Source organism: Myripristis murdjan, chromosome 14 (genome assembly GCF_902150065.1).
Source record: "Myripristis murdjan chromosome 14, fMyrMur1.1, whole genome shotgun sequence".
NCBI classification, from domain to species: Eukaryota; Metazoa; Chordata; class Actinopteri; order Holocentriformes; family Holocentridae; genus Myripristis; species Myripristis murdjan.
This window is the reverse complement of record NC_043993.1, coordinates 35,872,130-35,896,896: the sequence shown is the minus strand read 5'-3', so window position 1 is coordinate 35,896,896 and position 24,767 is coordinate 35,872,130. Positions and strand designations below refer to the sequence as shown.

Genomic DNA, 24,767 nt, shown 5'->3' with positions numbered 1-24,767 from the left:
AAATTCAAGAAATGTGTGACAGTGTAACATATAGTTCTAGAAATATTTGCAAATTTTAAGTTGTATATTTCAGACGGGCATGGGTGCAAGAGCTTATTATTAACATAATTTTAATTCATAGGCATTCTGCAATGAGAAAAAAAACATTATGCTTAAGTGTGTAAGTGATGAAAACTGCTTTGAGCTAAATAGCCCTAAATTCACAGTCTTCACTAAACGATCTGAACGAAAAAAAAAAAAAAAAAACGTGGCAGCAGTGTCATTCACCACAGCTGTTTTACACGAGCACACCTCACTAGCTTAGCTGATGGTGAGTTGTTACAAACAAGCTAAAACAAAAGCTGTCTGTATGTAGTATTAATTGTTTACCTTCGTTTGCCATGTATCTTAAATTTTGTCTAATTCTTGTATCAGCAGAGGGAGGAGGACAGAATGAATGACTGATACTTAATGGTGTCTGTGTTCTTCATTCTTTCTCTAAACTTCACTCAGTATTTTGATGTTAGGGATGTTATTTATTTCACTGAGATTTCAGATTTGTTTCCAGTGAAAATTTGAGATATATAGTGATTTTACTTAGTAAACATCAGTGCTGCTGCTCATGAAACCACATTTAGTTATATTTAAAATAAACATACATTTTAAACACATTCTGAATTTATTCTTAAATTAACAAACAGAAGGAAAAAACACTTTGTGTCCGGGTTGTAGTGTAAAATGTTCAGTCATCCTTTTCTCACCTGCTCTCCTCCGTCCACGGGGGAAGGCTTTTTCAGCCCATTTGTTGTGGAACCAAAAAAAAACCAAACCAAGAAGGAAAACATTTTAGCTCAGAGGACGACAGTGGATTAGTTTGGGAACATCACTGGAAAACTGTGGAATTTTACAACAGTGCCAGGATAAGAAGCCTGACTTGATGTTTGTGACTTTCCTCAGGTCTGAATGCTGCCAAAAGCTTCATTGAACGCCATGCTGGACATTTGGAGGAGTTGGATCTGGCTCTCCTGCTAAAGTTTGGCCCGTTGCAGGACTTGATTTTAGAGAAGCTTGGGACGAGGCCTGAGGTTTTTACTAAAATTGGCTTGACGGTGACAGACTACCTAAAACAAGCCCCATCACAGGACATGAGACTGTTCATCTGGACTCTGGAGGAGCATAGGGATCAGTATGTCTCCTGCCACAATATACTGGATGAGTATTTTGAAATGATGGGTAAGCATTTTGAACTGGGGAACCTTTGAATTTGAAAAGGTTTTTTTTTTTTTTTGTATTGTTTTGTTTTTGCTCTGATGTACATTTTTACTTCATTGTTTTTCAGATGGCCATTGTTTAATCTTAAAAAAGTCTGAGAATGAAAATCAAAATGTAAGTACCAAGAGCACATGGATGTTCACTGGGTTCAGTATCATTCAATAATCGACATGACTTTAAGTGTACCTGTTTCCCTTATATCACAAATAACTTCAAGCTTAATTTAGAGCCAAAATAGTTCTTAGCATTAGACCCCACTGTGTATAATTGAAAATACTGATACAGTAAACAAAAAGAATCAGACCGGCCAGGGGCGCCTCCAGAAATTTTTCATAGGGGTGGCCAGATGGGGCCACTCAAAATCTTGGGGTGGCACACCAAAAGTAAAAGCCATAATTTCAGGATGTTATTATACTGTTGTAGCTAAGCCTCTGCTGCTCCCCTGTCGTCTCTCTCTCTCTCCTCCTGTACTAATTTTCTTCTTAAAATAAGAATGGTTATCTGTGGACTTTCTCTTCATTGTCTGCAAATTGACATAACATATACAAGCGTTAGCTAGCTGCGTAACTCAGTTCGACGTGTCAAAAAATAAGTCAAAAAGCTGCTGTAACAGCATCATTTGGCACTTAAAAAGCACATGTCACAACACTTACTCCCCCCTCTTCTTTTACTAAAGAAATTTATGACTTACTCATTGGTAGTCTACGCATAACTGATGATAGAATCTATGTGACTGGCCAGTGGGGTGGCCAGCAAATTTATAGGGGGGCCGTGGCCACCCCTGGCCACCCCCTGGTGGCACCCCTGAGACCGGCCAATATTAATATATTGTCACATTTAATTTTTCTCTCAGCTTGTCCAGGTTACATTTGAAGTGTAGTGCTACTGTCTAACTTAACTTTATCTGTATAGATTTCATTGTCTTGTTAACACAGTTTCAAACATTTTTAGAGTGATTGTGTGCTATGTTAGTTAACTGAGCTCTTGCCTCTGTGAGGAGAAATAGTTGTTTTAGAAATGATTCTTTTTGGCCAAAGCATATTTAGTCTTACCTCTTGTCACTTCTCGTGGATTAGTGTATCAGCTGCAGGCCTTGGATTTAAATGTCTGTCTCTCATGTAGCTGTACAGCTTTGGCCATTGAAAACATTCTTAAAAGTCCTTGAATTTCAGTTTTGGAATTTGCATGTTCCCTGTTATTTTAAGAGAGAATGAAGCATTCATGAGGTCTGATTGCATTTACTGTCTTTTCAGAATTCTCCTATGAGGTCTAAGAACCGAGGTCGGAAGAAAAAAAAAGAGTCAAAGGTGAGGAGTGGTTGTTGGGAGTGATGGATGAGTTTATTTCTTTATTGTTGATATTATGATATGACACTTTTTTCATGTGCAAATGTGTACAGTTACTATCATGAGCGATATGATATGTTGTTCTGGAACCTCACTCTGAATCTCTCCTCTTCCTCGCAGGGTGTTATTGTTTTGTCTGGGATGAGAGGCGCTACTCCAAGAGATGAATGGGACCAAGACTTTTTTGATGAGGATGACTCTTTGTAAGTTGCTGGATCCACAGGGAAGCACTGCTCGTCTCTTGAAGGCCGGATCTGTCTCTGACTTTGATATTTGTGTCAACAGATCAGTCCTTCACCCTGGCGATCCTTTCAGCGTACCCAGTCACCTTCGAGAGCATGTTGCTGATTTTGAGGAGCAGTACAATGCCACCAACCATAGAAGTCTCTATAAAAAGATTTTAGACAACAATCCTGATCCAGCAAAAGAGAATTTGTATGAGTAAGTTCAAATAATGCATACATTTATGTTTTTGGAGCTCTTGAATGTTTATTCCTGGTACATTTGGTGGAAAAACCCCAATCCAACTCATGTGCTTCCAGTGGTTAGGCAGATTGTTTTAAGATCATTTTTGAGTATAACATCCAGACTAAATGCTGCGCCATGTGGGTTTCCTGTGTAATGCTGTTAGGAGAGGTGCACAGTGTTTCATTGTACGCTACAACTTGTCCGCAAAGTTTAGAGCAACATTAAAGTTAATTGGACCAATTGATGAAGTGTGTAACCTAGCAGGCTATTGGGTGAGAAAGCGCTCATCTTCACATATTTTTTTGATCTGTTTTTATGGCACAGCTGCCGGGATGATGGCGCTCTCATTTTATTTATTTTTGCAATCTCCACCGAACATGCCTGTCACATATGAGCTAGTTACACGCATGCTTTTATGCTGCTTAGATCTTTTTATGCTTCTTGTATGTCTTTCTCGTTTTTTCACTTTTGGAGTGCCTGGAATACCTTTTGCTCTGTTTTAAGCTACTTTCCTCAGTCAAATGTTGTAAGTAGAGGTGCAGTTAGAACAACTTACTATTGATTTTCCTCTTGTTGATGCTTCATGGGATTTCTCTCTCCAACCTGCAGCTATTTTGCCCAGATCTTGGAGGAGCATGGTCCCCTGTGTGCTCAGGACCCCCTGCTTGTGGGTGAGCTTGACAACTTCCCAGCTGTGGCTCAAGAGAAGATTCAAGAGGCTGGCGGCTTTGAGTCCTTTCTCCTGGAGTCCCTTCGCTTCATAAAGATGGGACAGCGCATCGGCCTGGCTAAGCATGCTGTTTGTCTGCAACAAGCCGGACATGGGTCCAGTCTCGATGACCTGGATGACATAACAGATGCTGACATCAGCTCTTCAGCCCCCAGCATGTACGCGTGTCATGACGTTTTCACAAACTATCTGCAAGATTATTCGTCTGTACCCACTGAAGTCTGTCCCTTCCTCCCCAATCCTTATCTGTTTGGCTCACATATGCCTCAGCCTGGCCCATCGTATCAATCATATAGCGAAATTGCTGATATTGAAGATGACTTGAGAGCAGATGGCCCTCTTCCAGCTGCTGACAGCTCTGGAAATCAACAGTATGGCCCTTACTCTGCGGAGGTGGATCTTTATAACAGTGAGGTGGATGAGGGACTTTGGGAATCTATTCTGTCACCAGATGATGGCACTTCCATGACGACCACAGAGGCCCCTTTGAGGAAACCTGCAGCTGTACAGGTGGACACATACTTTTTTTAAATACCTGCTTTTTTAAATAATCTGAGCAGTATATTGAAATACATAAAATGCATGCAAAATTTGAAATGGTGTGCAAATTTGAGCTGTGGTATTTTCTTTTCTTCTTGTAGGCATGTAGCAGTGTTGCAGTCAACACAGAGGCCTATGAGCTTTTTGAGAGTAGCTGTGTGAGTTCCACATCCCTAATGTGCATGTGTCAACACATATTATCTCATATTATGGCCTGCTGGTGGGCCCAGCCGATACACTGTCTTTTAGTGGCTGTAGTGGCTCAGAATTAAAGCTATAGTGAAGATATCTATATCATATGAAACTACGTAACCCACAGAATCGACGGATGCCAAGTTTGTTATGATAGGTTGTCGGCACAGATATCGCTCCAAAGTTAGGCTAACTTTGGCAAGGGAAAAACGGTCATGGCCATTTTCAGCAGGGTCCCTTGACCTCTGACCTCCAGCTGTGTGAATGAAAATGGGCTCTCTGGGCAGCCACGGCTCTCCCCTTTGCAGACATGCCCACCTTCTGCTAATCCCATGCAGTTTGGGCCCCAAAGCCTGCAGTCCACATGTGTTCTTGTGGCCTGTTGTAAAATGGTGTGTGTGTGCAGACTGGGGCCTAAACAGTCTTGGAGCTGCATCAATTGGCTTTGACTGGAAAGCTGAGACTCTTGTGGATTCAATGAGCCACATTTGATTCCTGTGTGATGATGTTGGCCCCCATAGCAGCCATTTCACTGCAGGCAGAGACTTTTGTCAGGTCTTCATCCAGTTGCTAAGAAATACAGTTCTTACAGAAATCTTGAAATGTCAAAAGTTTTTGATAGCAAATCAGAGCACGAATTTCCACCAAATCTGTGTCACAAATGGTGTTAGCCCAAAAAAGTGCTGCCACAACTAATGTGACATTGAACAGGGGAATGACTATCAAACACTAATACTCTCTAAATAAATAAATAGGTGCCTAAGCAAAATACAGTGTTTCTTATAGATTTATGACTATAAAAACTTGACACAAAGAGCTGAGCTGCATTTCATGTAAATCTTTAGGTTCTCAGCTCTCACATGATGTTTACCACTTCTATTTGCCGCATCTTAGACTTAGACTTCTTTTATTGTCATTGCACAAAAAAACACAGCAGTGAGATTTTGGCAACGAAATGTCGTTGCTTGGCTTCCAGATTACAGCAGAGATGGAATTGTGGGACCGTTTAGGTATATATAAATATAAATATTATACATAAATATAGTCTATATAACTGGTATGATATGATCTATATAACTAGTGCTAAAAAACAGGAGCTAAATAGTAATGAGTGCAATTGAGAATAGCTAGATAAAACAGAATGTACAACAACAGACTAAACAGTGTAAACAACTGAATAACCAGTATAAATAATAATGAGTGCAATTGAGAATAACTAGATAAGACAGAATGTACTGTCTTATCTAGAATCTACTGTTGACCTATTATTTCTTCCTTAACCCTGAACTTTTTTTTTTTTTTGCCTTATTTCCTGATCCAGGGTGACATCAACAAGAAAGAAAAGAGCAACAAAGAGTTAGAGCAACAGATCAACAAGATGGAGAATGACTATGAAAAAATAAATCTAAGGCGCAAAGAGGCCATTACGTCCCTCGAGGAAGACTTGCAGAGAATCAGTACCAACATACAGGTAGGCTTAACCCCCGCGAGAATTCAAGAAAAAATCCAAATGCAGGGAAATATGTATGTAACGACATGAATCAAAAGGTGCTCAGAGATTTATTTTTTATCGTTTTGTTGTGTCAAGGTGACCAATACAGAGCTGGCACTGTTCCAGCAGAAGCTTGAAGAAGAGGTAAAGAAAGACCAGAAGGAGAAGAAAGGCAACCAGGAGGCACTGAAGTCCCTGAAAACAGAGATAGAACAGCTCGTGGAGGAGCAGGAGAGGTGTGACACACTGGGGCCATCATCATAATTAAATATTGTTATTAGTCCAGTCATTTTATGAAAAAACCTAGGACAAATTGCAAGAGAAGCAAACTCAACTGATTTTGTATCCTCAGTTTGTCCTGAATGAGGGGAAAAAAGTCCCAAGAAATCCAATTGGTGGAAAGTTTTGAAAATCACCTCTATATGACCATGTAATACCAAAAAACACTGTTTTTAACACACAGGGGAAAGGGGTTCAACATTTTACTTTCAGATATCACAATAAAAATTCACAAGTTGATTACACACACAAAGACAAGAAAAAAAGTCAGTTACAAGTTCTTTGAATTACAGTTGTCCCTCGCTATAACGCGGTTCACCTTTCGTGGCCTCGCAGTTTCGCGGATTTTTTTTTGTGCAATTTTGCATGCTTTTTTTTTTTGTTCTGTGTCCTTATTTTTCTACGAAAAAGTGTATAAAGTGTGTAGTGAGGGGTTTTAAAGCCTTAAAACATCTGTAATAACTGTAAAAAATAAAGCTGACTACTTCGCGGATTTCGCCTATTGCGGGTTATTTTTAGAACGTAACGAACGATTAACGAGGGACCACTGTATTCTGTTTCTGTTTACACATGCATATCACACATTATCTCATTTGATATGCGCTAATAAGGAATATAAGGAATAAATGCCAGAACAGATATTTAAACAGTGAACAGATATTTAAAAGGTTACTATATATATATAGTAACCTTGAATTAAAAGGTTAATATATATATAGTAACCTTTATTTCACTGTTTAAATATCTGTTCTGGCATTTATTCCTTATATTCCTTATTAGCGCATATCAAATCAGTTAATGTGTGATATGCATGTGTAAACAGAATAATTCAAAGAACATTTTTTTTTCTTGTCTGTGTGTGTAATCAACTTGTGAATTTTTATTGTGATATCTGAAAGTAAAATTTGGACCCCCTTTCCCCTGTGTGTTAAAAACAGTGTTTTTTGGTATTATATGGTCATAAATAGGTGATTTTCAAAACTTTCCACCAATGGGATTTCTTGGGACTTTTTTCCCCTCACTCAGGACAAACTGAGGATACAAAATCAGTTGAGTTTGCTTCTCTTGCAATTTGTCCTAGGTTGACCACAGTTTTGGCCTAAAATTACTGGACTATATGATGTTGAAGTAAATGTGCCCATCTCACTACTTCCAATCTGTTATACAGAGTCTCAGCAGTATATTCTAATTACAGCCTACCTTATTGCTTGTTCTTCTGCAAAAACAAGCATTTCGTGTTGCAGAATCAACCTTTTTGTTCTAGTTCCTAAACTTTTATTTGTGTTCTCTCTTTCTAATCTACAGCCTTACCAGAAACATCAGACAGAAGAACATGAAGTATCAGACACAGCTCAATGACTTCTTAGAGCTGAGGTAAGCGGTGGCTAACGGCAGCCACACACTCATTTAGGAAGTCGACATCTTTAGACATCAGAAAGACCCAGGACACCCGGTGTAGACCCCGCTCCTCCTGTCAGCAGTCGGCTCACAAACTGACTATGAATACAAATCACCATTGTAGGAGCAAGGAGGAAGATGAGCTCATTAAAAAAAAAAGCAAGTATTAGTATTGTTGGTGTAACGCTCCTGTTAATGCCCTTGGTCAAGGCATTGTCTGTAGAAATGGAGTTGCTCCCTAGGTGCTGCACTGTGGCTGCTCACTGCTCCTGATATCTAGGACGGCTCAACTGCCGCAGACAGATTTCACCACCAAGATTAATCACATTGAAGTATAACTTGTTGCCAAATCAAGGTGTGTGGGTTGAAAATACATGCCGGTCTTACACTGGCATCACAGGAATATATCGTCAGGGCTGTTATTCACCCGTGTCCCTGTGATTTGCAACAGTGACTTCAAAACAACTTTGCAGCCAATTTAATGGTAATGTATTAGCCGAAACACACCCAAGCTTTCCTCTCACTTGCACTGTTCCTGTTTTCTCAGTAATCAGTCGGCGGCCAAGAGGATGAGCCTGGAGGACGAGATCAAGCGATGTAAAGACTTGTGCACCAAGGCCAAAAGGAGGTCTCAGACAGCTCAGGTTGGTCCCATCTCTGCAGAGATATCGCTGAAGAAGAGTCTGCTTCATTCTCATCAAGACGCTGTGGAATTGTTCTGGCTTTTGTTCGTTTGTTTTCATGTATGTATATGTAAAATAAACCAAAAATATTGTATCTGTCTTCAAAAACACGGGTCAGTCCCTAGTCACAGGGCTTTGATGTTGTGGCAGCGTCAGTGGTGGCATGACAGCAGGAGGTCTCAGCTAGTTTGTATTTGAACACAGAAAGCAGCAGCAGTAAGACTAATATTTGAGAGGGAGGATTAATGCAAATTTAGTGGAAAACAGAACTGACTGTTGTTGCTCTCCCCCCAGCTGTCTATGGTGGAGAGTTACTATGATCCAACATTGGAGTGCCACTACAAAGTTCTGGCAGATGCCAGAGCCATGCTGGCCAAACTGGAGGACGTGGCTCCGAGGTACGGAGAGAAACCACACCACAGGCTCTGTCCTCCCTTCAGATGTCTGATGATTGTGGGATGCTGTTCATGCTGATCACTGGGCTTCCATCTTTTCCAGATACCCTCCTCAAGACCTGACCGTTCCTCTAAACACCTGGAGATCTCGTGTCCAGGAGGCTGAGAAGAAAATCGCCACCACCAATGTAAATACAAAGGACACGATCATTAATTGCACTTGTCACAACTCGGGTTGGGAATCTCTGGCATGAGGCCGATTCCATACATATCTAGATACACGGGTTACGATTTGATTCAAAAACGATATATTTTTAATACAGAACGATTCGATATGGTTTAAGAACGATACGATTTGATGTGGTGTGAAAACAATACGATAGTTAACATTTGTTGATGTAGACGTTAATCATAAAGAAGCCAGTTCTATAAAATGACATTCTTAGAGTATTTTCAAACGTGTAAAAGAGCACATATCCCCGAGCATTGTTGCTTTATGGCACTGTCAAAAATAAACAACAACAAAATCCCATGTCAGTGTATTTATTTTTAGACATGGACAAAAAAAAAAGACTTGCTGAATCAACATCATCTTGTTGGATGGGATCAGAAAATAAAATGTACATATATAAAAACAGAACATAATTCACTATAGCAATAAATAAACAGTGCAAAGCCCCTCCAAAGATGACAAATATCCTGTGGCTTAAATTGTCAATAGTGGCAAATATTAGTCCAGGAAAAGAGAAGCAAACATAAAACAGTATTTTTACCGGTCAAGTTTTGGGTTGGGAGCATGACGTTACGGAGCTTGAGAGTCGTCTCGTGAGCTCTCGCGTTGTTTTAGAGATGAAAACTGTAAAGCCTCAGGCAGCCGACTCCTCGTCTCACGATATCCGATCCACAACTCTACAATCGATTCATCTGAGGATCCATGGCTGATCCGTATCGATTGAGGAGTCACAGCCGTATCTCTCGTCTGTAAAAGCGGTTATCTGGTCATATCGCTTTATCGTTCCCAACCCTTGTCACAACCCTGTCGGTCAGTTCTCAACAGGCTTTGATTATGTGTGTATGTTTGGCCCGACCACTAGCTTTAAAATTCGAGCATGATTAATTCTTATATTTTGTGAATTCTGGAATGTGATCCTTCTTATTTATGACACTGAAGCTCATTGGTGTTGTGCATTGGTATGTGTTTCCATTGCTTGACTAATAATAATTTGAAAGCAAGTGTATTGCATATTGCAGCTGATATCCAAAAACAGATGTTTTGTGGTGATACATGGAGCTTACAACCTTTTAGTTCATTTTGTTGTGTAGCTTCAGACTGAGTTGGACAGACAGTGGAGACAACAACAAAAAAAAAAAACCTCCAGAAAACACGACAAGATGTGTGTGTTTCTCTTGAGTTTGGAATAGATTGAACTGGACACTTAGCATGATTAGCAATAGCCACCATGGATGAAAAGTCAGAAGTGTCCCCTACAGAAACTCAGGCATAGAGTCCATACAGTTTGATAAGTGACTTTTAGGAGGAAAATGCAAAATAAATACAGCATGGAGGGCTTTGCACCAAAAATGGCGATAAAGATTTAAGAAGTTCAGGAAGACAGCAACAGAAGTACGCACAAGAACAAGGATCTCAAGGATTCCCACTTGGGACACAAATGATTGTTTAACAAAGAATTTTAGTTTTTTTTTTTTTTTTTCTAAGTACTTGTCACTTGTAACAACCCAAAAAACTGATGCAGTGCTTTTGGATGGATTGGAAGGATTGGTTTTATAATAAGTTAGACTGCTTAAAACCTTCAAGATGGATTGATTCTGAAAGCTGAAAGAAGTGCATCATGGTTTCCTAGCCTGCTGTAAACTGGCTAGCTTAATCATAAGGGGAATGTCTTGTCTGTTAAGTCAGGTAGAGTTAGGATGCCTGTGTGTGTTGGAGCAGCCGTCAGGTGTGTGCTGTCTTTGTGCTGGTCAACAGGCCCAGTATCAGGAGCAGATCAGCCTGGTGAAGAAAGGCAGCAGGATGAATGAGTTGCCTCCAGTCAACACTGCCAACCCTCCTGAACTCCCAGCTACACCGGTAAGAACACCTGTTACCTGTAAGTAGGGCTGGGAATCACTGGGTAACTGGCGATACGACACAATGACGATATTTTACCCACAATAACGATGGTATCATGACACAGGTGATTCTGCAATCAATCAATCAATCAATCAAATTTTATTTATATAGCACGTTTCAAACAAATGCATGATATTCAAGGTGCTTTACATCTTGATTGACAAATAAGCATAAAATAAGAAGTGAAAGGACAAGGAGACTGATGCACGCTCATAAAATATGGTTAATTTTAAATAAATAAATAAATAAAAATAAAATAAAATACCGAATAAAATATAAAAAAAACAATATGGAACGATTTAATACAATAAAGACACAGCAATAATAAAATAACTCAAGAGTAAGATACTGAATAAAAATATAAAAACAATATGAAATGATTTAAAACAACAAAGACACAGCAATAATAAAATAACTCAAGAATAAGATACTGAATAAAATATTTAAAAAAAAACCAAGATGATAAACAATAAAGTAGAATATGTGAAAGCAATATGTGAAGATAATCAGTTATGACACATCACCACAGATTAGAGTGTGGATTATAAATATAGATGTCAACTTGTATAACAGCTGAATCAGCAGTAGTGGAAAATTAGAAATTTGTTGAGAACTAGATTAAGAAAATGACCTTGTACTCCCGCCTTTATGGCACAAGCACAGCACGTTCAGAGTGATCGGCTCTGTGTTCATGGGTGTTTTCATACTTAATATCTGTGACAGTGTCCAAAATCAAATTTGAGTAGTGATGAAATGTTGGCAGCGTTGTTGTGATGTTGGGCAAAATAAAGTGACCTTAACATGATCCCACATTAACTCTGAGACACGCTGTTCTTCAAGATGGTGGCAGAGAGATCACAAAATCCCAATTAGATTGATACCAGTTTGTGTTGTTAGTATGAAGGCACCCTGCGCCCTCTTGTGGTCGTTGGTATGCACTGCAGCTATGGTAATTGTACCAAATAGAACTAGAAACATGTCAAATAAAAATGCCCTGAAGTAGCTGTGCTCATCAAAATGACAGCAAATTCAGTGTGAGGCCTGCACAGCGCCTGGGTGACCCCACTGCTTCACATCCGTCATGGTTGGTCTGATGAGGCTGCTGTCGGTGCAGAAACTGGCATCTTCGCCTCCTCTAATATGCATCACTCCCCTAGCTGTGTTGAAAGTATCTAGATTTTACAGCACATCATGCAGATTTGGTAAGTTAAAAATGCCACGGGCATTGCCAGGAGCTGTGTTTGCTTCTTGTTAGAGTTAAAAGCTGATTTTTGCAAATTTTCAGATGTTTCGTTCTTTTTGTTCTGAATTTCTCAGATGTCTCTGCCAGCCCAAGAATCTGTTCATCAGGCTCCTCATCAGTCCACCCTCAGTGGTCCCACACCCTCGCAGCAGTCCAGCTCATCTGGGGCTGGAGTCAAAGGGCTGAGTGGGTCGGCTCAGCAGCCCCAACATGTGGCCAGGACACAGGAGCCGCAGCATGTCACTGTGTTCAGCAGGGCTTTGGAGCAACTCACCAGCATCTTCTCTGACTACACCAGGTACTGCCAAGCTCACACTGTACCATCTTAGGCGTTATTTTCCACTCGTAGGCCGTTATTGGAGCTATTGGAGCCAACAAACGCCCCAGATCAGAGGCAAATCAGAGTTCACTCAGCGCTTTCAAATCAAAATGTGTTAAGTGTTTGTTGTAACACATGAAGTTTGTGTGTGCATGCAGGTCAGACTTGATGATGTTCATCCAGGACTTGCGTTCAGCCAACGGTGGAAGCCTGAGCAGCATGGCTCTGCAGGACGTGGTGAACGGAGTGACCCAGCTGATCCTGGATCAGCAGGTAGGAAAGCCGATGTCGAGCCGATTCTCGACAGTCTTTGTCATTTTGCTGTAGAGAGGATCATAATCGCCGTGCTAATGTTTTCTGCTCAGGAGCGCATGAGTTCTGATGAGAGAGCCGACGTTCGGCAGCGGGGCAGTCCGGCTCCGTGTGCCTCCGCCTCCTCAGCACCTCCTGCCCCAGTCTGGCAAGCCCTGGGACCCCAGAAGCCCGCCCACGCCACGGCTGTGAGTCTCAGCTGCACATAACACCGTCTGCACCGTAACGTAGAGACGCACCTACCGATCAGCCAACACCGACTGCATCCTCTGCCTCCTTTGACCGACTCGGGCTAAGGCTCCCACATGCATCCTCAAACCTTGTTGTAATCAGAAGGCTGCTCCCAGTCCCACCAGTCAACAAAAGCGTCTATCTCAGGGTTCCCGCGGGGTCTTAAAAAGTCTTAAAAGCATTGAATTTATGAATTTGGAAATAATACCTTAAAAAAAACTTGAAAAAGTCTTGAATTTTGATATCTGAGTCTTAAAATTTCTTCTGTATGTAACATCTCCATATCGCATTTCTCGTCAAGTGTTTCATTTGGCAACCACAATTATTTTGATGAAATAACGTAAACAAAGAGCGGCGGAACCAATAATTTCGAACGCAATTCAGCCCCGGGAAAATGCTATGAATATGTCACTGAAGACCTCGCGCTACAGCAGACACAAGACTACGCACGACAAGACAAGTAGTTGTTTTTTTAATGTTAGATAGTTGATTCACGCTTGGAAAATGGGGAAATGTAAATTCAGCGAAGCGTTGATGGATAAAATTTCTTTCCGTCATTGGTTAAAACCTGTGGTAGATAACGTTTTTTAAGCCTACTGCACCTTGTGCAAAAAGAGGATTCAGCTTGGCACAATGGCGGTGACGGTGTTGGACTCGCACGCCAAATCGGCCAGGCACATTAAACACACCAGAGGAAAGGACCAAACTCCTTCAGTCACCTCCACGTTCCCACCAGCTAACGTTAGCCAGCTAGTTGCTAGTGCTCCTTCAGCCCCTCCTGCTACGACCGCAGCAGAGTCGATCTAGCACATTTTGCATGAGCACTGTGGATTGCTATTTTGTTTGTTGAATAAAAGATCGCTCGAAATTCAAGGAGTTAATTTTTCTTTGCCGGTAGGGCTGTGAAATAGGCTGAGAAATAGGTATTAATTTTTGATATAAATGTTCTTAAAAAGGTCTTAAAAAGACTTGAATTTAACTTCAAGAAACCTGTAGGAACCCTGCTATCTCTGATCCTAACTGTGTGTGTGCATGTGTGTGTGTTGTGTTGCAGCTGAACATGGAGGACCCCTGCATCATCTGTCACGATGACATGAGTCCAGATGACGTGTGTGTGCTGGAGTGCAGACACAGCTTCCATAGAGAGGTGAGGCCTGCAGAATGGGGGTGGGGGGGTCAAACGGGCTCTGGAACAATGATGTCATGTAATGGATCTGCCGTGTCCGCCGCCACAGATCCTCTGAACAAAATAACTAAAATACTGTTTATTCAAATCTTTTCAAATTCACTGTGCACATTCATGAAACTGGACCCGCGTTGCCTTTGTATGTATGCTGCTTCTTCCACCACTTTTTCAGAGTCCACCTACTTCCTGTGCAGAACTTGTTTTGAAAAGTAATTCTCAGCTGATAGGGACTTATTCCAAAGTCATACAGGCAGCTGGTGGCGTGAAGAGGCTCGCTCAGGGTCACTCCAGCTGTAGGCACTGAGGGGGGGGAAGAGTGCCACTCCTGCCATAAAGATTTTTCCTGCAGCTCTCTTCCTAACTGGCCCAAGGTTTGATGAGAGCTGCAGCTTGACGGCATGAGTCAGCAGTGTGGACAGCTGATGTTATCGTAGTGGCTGCAGGAACAAACTCAAAGGTTTGCACAGAAAATGAAGGGCCGCCTTCATCCGTCTCTGAAGAGCTGCCCTGCTTTCTGGAGGTCAAATAGTTTTCAAATCATCCTCAGTTGGTCTCAAAGCAGCAGTTTGGACTCTTAGGAGGGCTGGATGACATGGCCAAAAATGTTATCATGGTATGTCCTTTATATTGATCAATTTCAGTAAATATCAGTATACACTACTCACAAAAAGTTAGGGATATTCGGCTTTCGGGTGAAATTTCAGGATGAACCTAAAATGCATTATAACCTTTACAGGTGAACTTAATGTGACCTTCTGTAAACTTTTGAATGCACATGTCCAACTGTTCAATGTTTCAGTACTTTTTGCACAAGTTGCTGTTCTCTAACAAGGAGCTTAACGGCAAAATTCACATCAGGTGTTTGATGCTCCAGCTCATCGAGGTCGTATCATTAGGGAACGGCTGCTGGAGACTGGGGTACCTCAGATGGAGTGGCCTGCACTTTCTCAGACCTGAATCCCATAGAAAACCTATGGGATCAGCTGAGTCGCCGTGTAGAGGCTCGGAGCTCTGTACCCCAGAACCTCAATGTCCTGAGGGCCGCCCTTCAAGAAGAGTGGGATGCCATGCCTCAGCAGACAATAAGTCGACTTGTGAACAGCATGAGACGTCGTTGTCAAGCTGTAATTGATGCTCAAGGGCACATGACAAGTTATTGACACTGACATTTTTTATTGTGGTATATCCACCACTGTTGTTGGCTTTTGTTTCAAGAAATTGTTTGAGATGAGGAAATCACCAGTGCATGCTTCTACTTAAATGCCCTACTTTCATCATATAATATCACTGTAGCGTGAACATTTTACATTTTCCATAAATTTCACCCAAAAGCCAAATATCCCTAACTTTTTGTGAGTAGTGTTTATTTAACAATAATAATGCTTAATTTACAGTTTTAAGAGTAAGCGTTAGTCTTGCTTTGATTTCTTTTAGCAGCTTAAACAGCAGGTACAGTTGTTGTTTGTTGAACGCTGGATGTTTGACTCCCAAAGCGCTCTGTGGGCTGGTCCCTTCTGAAATGGTTGAAGAGGTTAGTGCTGTTTCCCGTCCTGCACGGGACTGGTCGCCAACATCATTTGCACCTGATGCTGATCCTGGTGCTCGGTCAGACTTAGGGTAGCCGAGTTATTTCCAAATAACTGAGGCGATACACCCTTTCTGTCTTCATTTGTGGTGTCAGTTTCCCCGGGCTCGGTTTCGTTCAGCCGCTCCAAACAGTCAGTCATCCCAAGTTGTTGTGAGTGGGGGAGGGGCCGGAAACATGCCTCAACCACTCATACCACATGATGGTTTCTCTGCTTTACTATTAGAGGGAAACAGACTCGTTTCTATCGTTCTATCGTTACTGTGGAAGATTTCCTCATGAAAATGATCAGGGTCGTTTTATCGCCCATCCCTGATTCTTACCTGTACAGAGGTATTTGCTGCTCCATGCAAGTGTAATGATCTGGTAAGTCTGGTCCACTAAATCCTTACCTGTTGCACCATTGAGAGCTTCACTGGGAGTGTGCTGCTCCAAAGTGAATGAAATACTTATGGACTTTGAAGTTGTGTTGTTTTCTGGTCCATAAACATACACATCTCAACATTTTCAGGGCGAACCTGCAGGCTTGTTGTTGCGTTTGTGCTGATGGTCGGCGTCTCCTCTCTCTGTCTAGTGTATAAAGTCGTGGCTGAAGGAGCAGAGCACCTGTCCGACCTGCAGAGAGCACGCCCTGCTGCCGGAGGACTTCCCCATGCTGCCTGGACGGAGGCGCCGAGCTCACAACCCTGCAGCCGTGTGACGTCAACCAGCTGTTCCAGTACCCACCTGCTGCATTTTACCTTACATTTTCCTTTTTTTTTACCAAGCCATTTCATTAAAATAACAAATGGCTTTGGCTTTGATGTGTTTTTTAATTACTTTATTCCCAATTTTTTTTTTTTACTAAGTCATTTCATTAAAATATAAAACAGCTTTGACTTGATGTGTTGTTTTTTAATTTACTTTTTTTTTTTTTTAACACTCCATTATTGCACTGGAATTATATTAAGGACTTTGAGGAGATGAATGCTTATTTAATAAAGTGAAATGTGACGGTGCAATTAAACGTGTACATTTGTGGGAATGTTGTAAACTAAAGGATGAGATGATCTCGTGTTTCTGACCACAGCTGCTCTTCCATCAAACATGACGTGGATGGTCAGAGTGCCTAAACTGATGGGCTGAGCCACCGGGACACACCAGTGGTTCATATTTTGAGCTGATATTTGATACTTAAACTTAAATATTTTCTATTTTCACACAAAACAAGCATGTAATTTGTGGTAAGCTTGCACAGAGGCTGCATGTAAGTTTATGATGCACAGTGTAACAGCTTATTGTCAGTAGGCTGGTGTCTGAACTAGTATGAATTCTTGTTCCAGTGAAGGGATATCGGGGCATACTGATTGGTAAGAGCGCTTTGTGGAATGGAACATTTAGCCGGACACTGACGATGCACACAGGCTCGTCTGGTGCACTGAACATGAGATGTAAAATGTTTATGCAATGCTTGAAAAAAAGCTTTGATTCCAACTAGTTTGACCCAGAACGTCCCGCCTGGGTCTGAAATGTACATCATGTGACCGAAAAGCCCTAGTTCCCAATCCTGGGCCTTGGGATGCAAACTATTGTTAGTTCTTTATTATTTCTATCCTACTATGTACTTCACCACGTTCACTTGACGTTTCTGTTGCAAACCATTTATTACGACGGCTAGAACGAAGCCAGTAGGGCTCCATGTGCTGAGACCCACGCTGGAGTCTGGGACCGGCTTTGAGGTGACTGCCTTTTGACTGCCTTTTGAATCTACTTGAGGTGCTATAATTTTAGTCAAGAGAAATAGTTATATTAGAAATGAGTGATTATGTCAACTGACAATTTTGTCTCATCACTTTGAATATCTTTCCATATCAGGGTTCCTAGTGCGAAATCACTTAAAAAGGCGGTCTGTGGCTTAATGAAATATATTTTAGGGGCCAGAGGATGAAAAGTTTGAAAAGGCTATATAGATAACTGAGGGGCTGTAAGAATAAGATGTTTGTTAGTGACGTCAAAACAGTAAAATCAGGGAAAATACAAGATCCAAATCTTGTGCAGTTCACTTTCTGGGAACATCACCAGCCAGGGATCCTTCCGTCCTTTTCCAAATGTAAGTTGGTAAAAGAGGCATCTTTAATAGTTCAGAGCATAGAACAACACATAAAAACACCCGAACCAAGCATGTCTGCATGATAGCATTTTTATTTTTTTAATTCACTTTTTGAAAATCATACATCAGAAGATCAGCACAGCAGACATTACCAACACTACCACAACAGAGTCAACAGGAAATTGTTTTCTGGAAACGTGGGTGGATTTTCAACCTTAGGCTTTCATTATAAAGTCCATCTTGGATCCATTTAGTAGAGGAAGTCCGAAATAAATTTAAGAATAAAACCGATGCAGCGGATAACACCAAAAATAGTGACATTTTTAAAATGAATCACAAAAAATATTGTCTTCATTAAACATGTTTGGTCACACTGTGTCTATACATGAGGGAGCTCTGGCCTCCTGTAGGGAACACAACCTGTGTTCTGTGTTTAGCTCTTCAGCTCCACACCTGACAACAAGCTCCGTGTTGAACAGCCTCCTGGAAACCACAGAAACCCGATGCAAAAGGCACAGTCCCAAAGTGGAAGTATTTGGGGGTTTTCTCTGGACATTTCTCTGGCCAGGTGTCCATGTGCTGTAAGGTGGGCCACAGGTGAAGCCAGCCTTCCTCCGCTGGACTGGTTTCAGCGTCGATGTGATTCCCACACTCAGATTCGGCAGAGCTTCAGAGGGAAGTTCTCTGTGATCAGATGATCATCATGAAGGACGATCACAATGTTGACTTCAAACTCTAAAGAGGACAAAACAGGAGCCGTGGGTCAAGCTCAGTGTGGCTGTGCAGCAGGTACAACACCTTTTCCCAACAGAGAGGAGGGGCCTACAGTCGTTTTACAAACGATCATATTAGCCTGACTTTAAGACTGAATGATGACTTTATTCCATCTGAAACTGCCCCTGTCTTCGCTGGCTTCTGCAGGCAGAGGGATCTGAATCCTGCCATCGCCAGGCCGCTTGATTACAACATCAACACGCTGGTGCGTTTTTAAACCAAGAAATCATAATTGGATCGGGAAACACCAGACCTGTACAAATAGCCAGAATTTTTAAAAAAATAAACATGCGATTTGCAGGTTTGGCTACGATCCTCTAGATCAGTGGTTCTCAAACATTTTTCAGTGATGTACCCCCTATGAAATATTTTTAGCCAAGGTCCGAATTCAGGGGGATGAAATTGAATACTGAAAATAAAATTCTGTTTATGAACTTTCATTTTTTTTAAATATATTTTTTAAAAATCTCACGTACCCCCTGAAGTTCCTCCATGTACCGCCATTTGAGAAACAGTGCTCTAGATTTTGCTCTTCCATGTTCTTGTGAGGCTTTTTTTTTTTTTTTTTTTTAAACGATGAACAACGTAAAGTGAGTATTCTCAACGTGACTGACCGACTTTGAAGTTGGTGGTCTCCAGGGTGGGGCAGGTGAAGAGCCGGGGGAACACCATGTAGATGGGGATGGACAGGCTGTGGCACACGTCGCCCTCAGCGATCTGGATGTTCTGGATCTCGGTGGCGTCTCGGGCGTAACCTTCAGCACAACCTGGACGCAGCACACACCCCCATTACTGCTATCGTTTGTAATAAACGGCAGCAGAGTTTGCATGCACTGTGCACACTGTTTTCCCATTGAACTGAATGAGAAAGTGGTGAAACAACTTGACAACTGGCTTCAATTATGGCAATCTTAGTGAGACAAATGAAGGGAATCAGATTTTGACGGGAAAAAACAAAATGATCTGTTTTAGGTATTGAACTGGAAGGAAATTAATATATTTGTCTGTTGATGTTCTTCAGAATGAATGAGCAGCTTTCATATGTTTGGATAACAAAAACAGGTTTATATTATTTGGCATTCATTAGCTGAATATCACACTGTAAACTTAAACGGTTTTGAATGTATGGTTTTTAGTGGGAAATATATTTATTCAGAGTACATCCTTTGTTTTGGCTAAACTGCCAGATTTTTCCCATCACCTCGACAAATTTAAATCATGACAATTTTCTCCACAAAAAGTGCAAACACACAACTTTCTATTTTTATCTTTCAGTCAATTTACTATCCATGCAACAGGTGGCATATGGAAACCTTATCGAATAAGTCGGGCTCACCACAGGTTTCCACTCGGACGAGCTGCAGTTCAATGCTCTTGATGGGAACCTGGGAATTCTCCACCACCACCTCTCCGGTCAGCGGCTGGCTGATGACGCAGTTTGTGGCGTCTAAATGGCCCCGGATCAGAAACTTTGGCAACAAATTCCTCTGAGGAGAGAAAAAAAAAAAACAGTTTGAAGTGAAACGTCAGCTCGTCCGGCTGAGCGAGATGTAAAACTTGTCTTCTTCAAAAGGAAGCGAGCGGCCCACCTCACGGATGTTCTGCAGGGTGTCCGGAGTGATGCTGAAGTCGACCGGAGTCGGTAACACCTTGGCTTTCTGCGGCTGCAGGAGGAGAAAAGAGCAACAGGTTAGGATTAGAACTCAGTTAGGATCTAGTCTGCAGGATGTCTTCTCTTTCAAATACCGTCCAATCAAATCCTGTGGCATTTTTGACTCCACACTCGATCACATGATTCATTTTTAAGACATAAGAAGCTTTATTGTCATTGTGCTACTGAGGACAGCACACAACGAAACTGAGTTGGTGCATCCCTGAGAAAAGGAAAAAAGAAATATATAGCAAATTTTAAGAAAAAAAATATATACATTATATAATAAATAAAACAAGATAAAATAACATAGATCACTTATAGCCTAATGTGTGTGCATATACAGTTATACCCTTTGTCTGGGTGAATACTTTATTTTTCCGAGTGGCTGATGTCTGTTCAAACTGTGCTGCCAAAATGAGAAACACTTTAATAATAATCCAGCTGACCTGAGTCGGTGTGTCCGTCTCACCTGACTGTGCACCATGAACTCACAGGTGCGGCTCAGGTCTTTGGCCAGCAGGGAGCGCTTCACGTCACAGCGCAGGGTGTACTGGCAAGAACAGCACAAACATGAGTCAGTCCTGAGGGAGGGAGCGCTGCAGCTAGCCTGTTAGCTTACTACTGTAATTACCCATAGAGGTTAGCGTGTTAGCTCACATTAGCTTGCAGTTTTTCTTTCTCGTTTTCCTTATCCTGATTATTATTTGTTGTATATACTGTTGCATATCTTGCAAGTTAGCATGTGTGTGTCTAGTAGTGTGATGTTGTGTTAAATTATGAACAAGGCGCAGCATATTCAGGAAGAATTAGACATGGAACGAAGCACAGACTTTTATTTTGAAGGATGTGGGTTCACATTTCCACTATCATGTTTCCAGTGTTGTTGATATGTAGCTACTTACCTTTTATTTTTGTTTTGTTTTTTTGCTATATATTTTTGTATTGACTTTATTGATTTTCTAAGGAGTAATAAAATAAGCAACATTATGGGCAAATGTACAAAAAAGTAGCAGAAGTCACAGTTCACATTTTGCTCCCCCCATACACCGTCGTTTTCAGGAGGTTATGTGTCCCGTGTCAGACTGAAAATCCTAAATATTGAACATGATAACACCTGCTGGGCTCGTTGGTACCTGGATGTTGACGAAGACGCCGTGGTAGGTCTCGTACAGCACTTTGTTGCCTTTGGTCTGCAGAGGAAACTCAAAGGGGATCTCCGTCTTGCCTCCTGGGATCTTCCCGGCCTTGGCCACCTCGATGTTGCTGCTGATCAGCTGGATGGGCTGGGACACACAGCGACAGGCACGTCAAACACACACACACACACACACCTGGCCAAACCAGCCTCAAAACACCACTCCGTCTCATTACTGGCTGTGTGAAAAGACTGGCAGACGGACTAAAAGTAGATTTTCCTTTCAAAAGTATAGATATAGATAGAATAAAAAGTATAAATATAGATTTCACTGTGACCTTTTAGTTTCACAATTTTGGATTCTAATGCTTTATTCATGTGTTTTTTTGTTGTTGCATATCATTTTTGTTTTCAAAAGGGTTTCTATTTTTGTCTCATAAGAACAGTTGTTTTGCTTTTTTATTGCAACGATTAAAAGTTCATCATTCCAGACATCTGTTTCTTTCTACTACATTGCCAAGTTTTCATTTTTGCCCATCTACTGCAAATCTTGTGGTAGATTCCTATAATTAGACATTCTACCGTTTCTGTATCCTGGGTGGGATCTTATTTATTTTTTGCATGTCATCTCTAATTGCATGTTAATTTTTCTGTGTCTAGAATTTGTTCTGTTGTTGTCCACCATAGTTTTATTTTTGGTGGATTTTGCAGTTTCCAGTTCTCCTGCTTCATGGCTGTCACTCTCAACAACACTGTGATCTGAATTACTGCTGGTTTTTCTGGTTGTGGTTTTTGCGTGGAGCCCAGAGGAAGATCAGTGACCAGGGATCTGAATGAAGCCTAAAGCACAGAGAATAAGCAGGATGAGGCCCTCAGCGGGGGCTCGAGCCGCAGCTTTCACCTTGACAGAGTTGTAGAAGGCCTCGAAGACGCCGACGCTCTTGGAGCTGAGCTGCAGGTTGACCAGGCCCTCCATGCTCAGGGAGATGCCCTGGTGCTGCACCGCCTCCTTGCTCACGAGCACCACGACCCCGGCCAGCAACTCCTGCACACACACACGCACGCACACACACACACACACACACACACAGCTGCTTTCTCCTCTCATCTGACAAACTCATGCGTGCGACATTCCAATATGCAATTATTTAAAAAAAAAAAAAAAAAAAGCAACGCTCATGGCTCTAGTGGCTCGTACGACAGGTGCTCTTTAGTGCAGCAGCTGAGAGCCCATTTAGAAACAAAATCCTAAAAGTCTTGCTTGATATTAAACTTTAAGCGATGCAGACAACCACGGAGAAAACTAAGGCACGCCGTCTTTGAATAAAGCAAAATAACAATTTATGCTTTGAGCAAGGCGACTGAAGAGACCAACACATATCGACTCTCAGTCTTCATCAGGATCTGACAAAAAACACTAAATTAACTGGAATTATATACCAGCCATGAGGGGCAGTTCACCCACGAATATAAGGCTTTGTGCCTGGCCACAAGAGGGCGCCAAAAAAAAAAAAAAAAAAAAAAAACACAGCCTCCATATAAACATAATTACCAAAGAAAAAGAATTACAATAAAGTGTAAATAATAAGTGGAAGTACATGTTTTGTACAGGTGCACCTGAGCAGCCTAGCACCTGGCAGCTGTCTGTTACACAGCTGGAGTGACCTGAGTCATGGTCATAAGACACTATCATTAATAAACAACATGCACTCATGTGATATGGCTTATAGTTTCCATAAGACAAGAAGATAAAAGAAAAACAGGCAAGATTCATAAAAGGCCTTTGGGCTTGAAAAACCCTGGTTGGAGCCAGCCCACACAGGAGGTCCATGAGGGAAACAGTGAAGTGGTTTCGGGCTCTGTTAGGGTTAGGGTTAGGGTTAGGGTTAGGGTTAGTCTAGAAACTCAAAGTTAACTGGCTCCCTGACGTGCGGCGCCATCTGGTGGCCATTCAGGCAAACAGCCTGCCCGTGTCAGCTGCGGGTCATGTGACTGCAGCAAAACACAGCCGCTCGCTTTGACGCTGTTTTCTCTTATTTTCCGCTAAGCTCCGCCGGTGTGCGCCGGGCTGACGGTCCGACCCCGGCCGGCGGCGGGGCGGCCAGGCGGAGCGGCTCGCCGCGGCGGACTTACCCCCTCACGGTAAACTTTGTTGGCTCTTTTGAGCCGGATATCCAGAGTGACGCTCATCGCTGACCGGCAGCCAGCAGGCACACGGCTGGCTTTACCTCCCTGCAGCCGAATGAGCCCTCCTTAATCAAAATACACCCACAGGGAGACTGCAGGAGCTCTTCCTCCTCCTTCTGCTTCCTCTTCCTCCTCCGCCTCCACCGTTTTCTTCCATGCGTTTTTTGTGCGGATCCCAAACCAACTTTTAAGGTGCACACCGCCACCTGCTGTATCGGAGTGCAAGGATTCATGGCTTTATATATCTATATATCTATATATAGGCCTACACACTCAGTGCCACTTTATTAGGTGCACCTGTATAATCTAATCTAATCTAATCCAGCTGTTGTGCCATAAAATTTCCTCTCCTGCTGCCTATAATGCTCAGCTTGTCTTGCTGTCACAGTAACAGAGGTGTTCATTCACTTCTGTGTCTGGCATTGAGCTCATAGTTAGTGCTGCTGTTGGACTGGACTGCACTTTACTGACAGCTGTTTCCAATATTCTGTCCCCCTTATTGTATATAAATAGAGAGGACAAAAAATGAGAAACACCTCTCAGTGTAATGTAGTCCAGTAGCAGACCTCTGCAAACTACAACCTCAGTAATAAACACAGAATTAAAGTGACTCATTCTGCACAATGTCAACACAAACTGAACATGATAAACTTTGTTAAAAGGTAGAATTGATGGCAGAGCTGCTGAGCTGAACTGCATCAGACTGGACAGACTGGAGCTGAGGAAGACACACTGAGTGTACATTCATTCATTCATTAAAAAAAAATACACCCTATTTCCTAAGCAGTGGGAGAAGCCCTCCTGCTCAGCAATGAAAAGAGAGGAGCTCGTCTGTGGGTACGTCCACGCCGGCCTGTAGAGACGACAAGAGGCATTTCTGACGAGCAGCTGCATCTCTGCCTGCGTCGTGGTAAATCTTTGGCTGCCCCGCAGTAACAGTCTGTGTGCTAGACTGTGAGAGGGATGCGTCTGTTGTTTTCCTCATGGGAACAGTCCCAAGAGAGGCTCCCTGAAAGTAGAAGTCTGTGTTTTCCCAGCGGCACAGAGCTGCAGTGCACCTGTGTGACTGGGACACATGAGCGGAGGCTGCACACGTCGTGAAGCCGGCGGGCTGTGAGGCGGCAGGCAGACCACACCTGGCAGCCTG

The 24,767-nt window shown here is 42.1% G+C and overlaps 2 protein-coding genes across 2 annotated transcripts in view; one reads left to right on the top strand and one right to left on the bottom strand.

The window, feature by feature from the left end:
- Positions 1–16,573, top strand: part of ttc3 (tetratricopeptide repeat domain 3) — a 44,455-nt gene extending 27,882 nt beyond the window's left edge. The window contains exons 28-46 of the mRNA XM_030068860.1: positions 937–1,212; positions 1,319–1,365; positions 2,505–2,558; positions 2,718–2,800; positions 2,883–3,038; positions 3,675–4,305; positions 4,437–4,493; positions 5,849–5,998; positions 6,116–6,255; positions 7,604–7,672; positions 8,244–8,340; positions 8,674–8,777; positions 8,878–8,962; positions 10,762–10,863; positions 12,223–12,446; positions 12,626–12,740; positions 12,833–12,967; positions 14,065–14,157; positions 16,356–16,573. Coding sequence (XP_029924720.1) covers positions 937–1,212; positions 1,319–1,365; positions 2,505–2,558; positions 2,718–2,800; positions 2,883–3,038; positions 3,675–4,305; positions 4,437–4,493; positions 5,849–5,998; positions 6,116–6,255; positions 7,604–7,672; positions 8,244–8,340; positions 8,674–8,777; positions 8,878–8,962; positions 10,762–10,863; positions 12,223–12,446; positions 12,626–12,740; positions 12,833–12,967; positions 14,065–14,157; positions 16,356–16,481 — 2,744 coding nt within the window. The 3' untranslated portion in view covers positions 16,482–16,573. The remainder of the gene's footprint in view (positions 1–936; positions 1,213–1,318; positions 1,366–2,504; positions 2,559–2,717; positions 2,801–2,882; positions 3,039–3,674; positions 4,306–4,436; positions 4,494–5,848; positions 5,999–6,115; positions 6,256–7,603; positions 7,673–8,243; positions 8,341–8,673; positions 8,778–8,877; positions 8,963–10,761; positions 10,864–12,222; positions 12,447–12,625; positions 12,741–12,832; positions 12,968–14,064; positions 14,158–16,355) is intronic.
- A 1,400-nt stretch (positions 16,574–17,973) lies between these two features.
- On the bottom strand, positions 17,974–23,766 carry vps26c (VPS26 endosomal protein sorting factor C). Its single transcript, XM_030069308.1, has 8 exons — positions 23,567–23,766; positions 22,335–22,478; positions 21,432–21,581; positions 20,768–20,848; positions 20,234–20,308; positions 19,981–20,131; positions 19,259–19,411; positions 17,974–18,605 (listed from the first exon to the last, which is right to left on the bottom strand). The coding sequence occupies exons 1-8, from the start codon at positions 23,621–23,623 to the stop codon at positions 18,523–18,525; spliced, it is 894 nt and encodes a 297-aa protein (XP_029925168.1). The 5' UTR covers positions 23,624–23,766; the 3' UTR covers positions 17,974–18,522.
- Between the last annotated feature and the right edge of the window lie 1,001 nt (positions 23,767–24,767).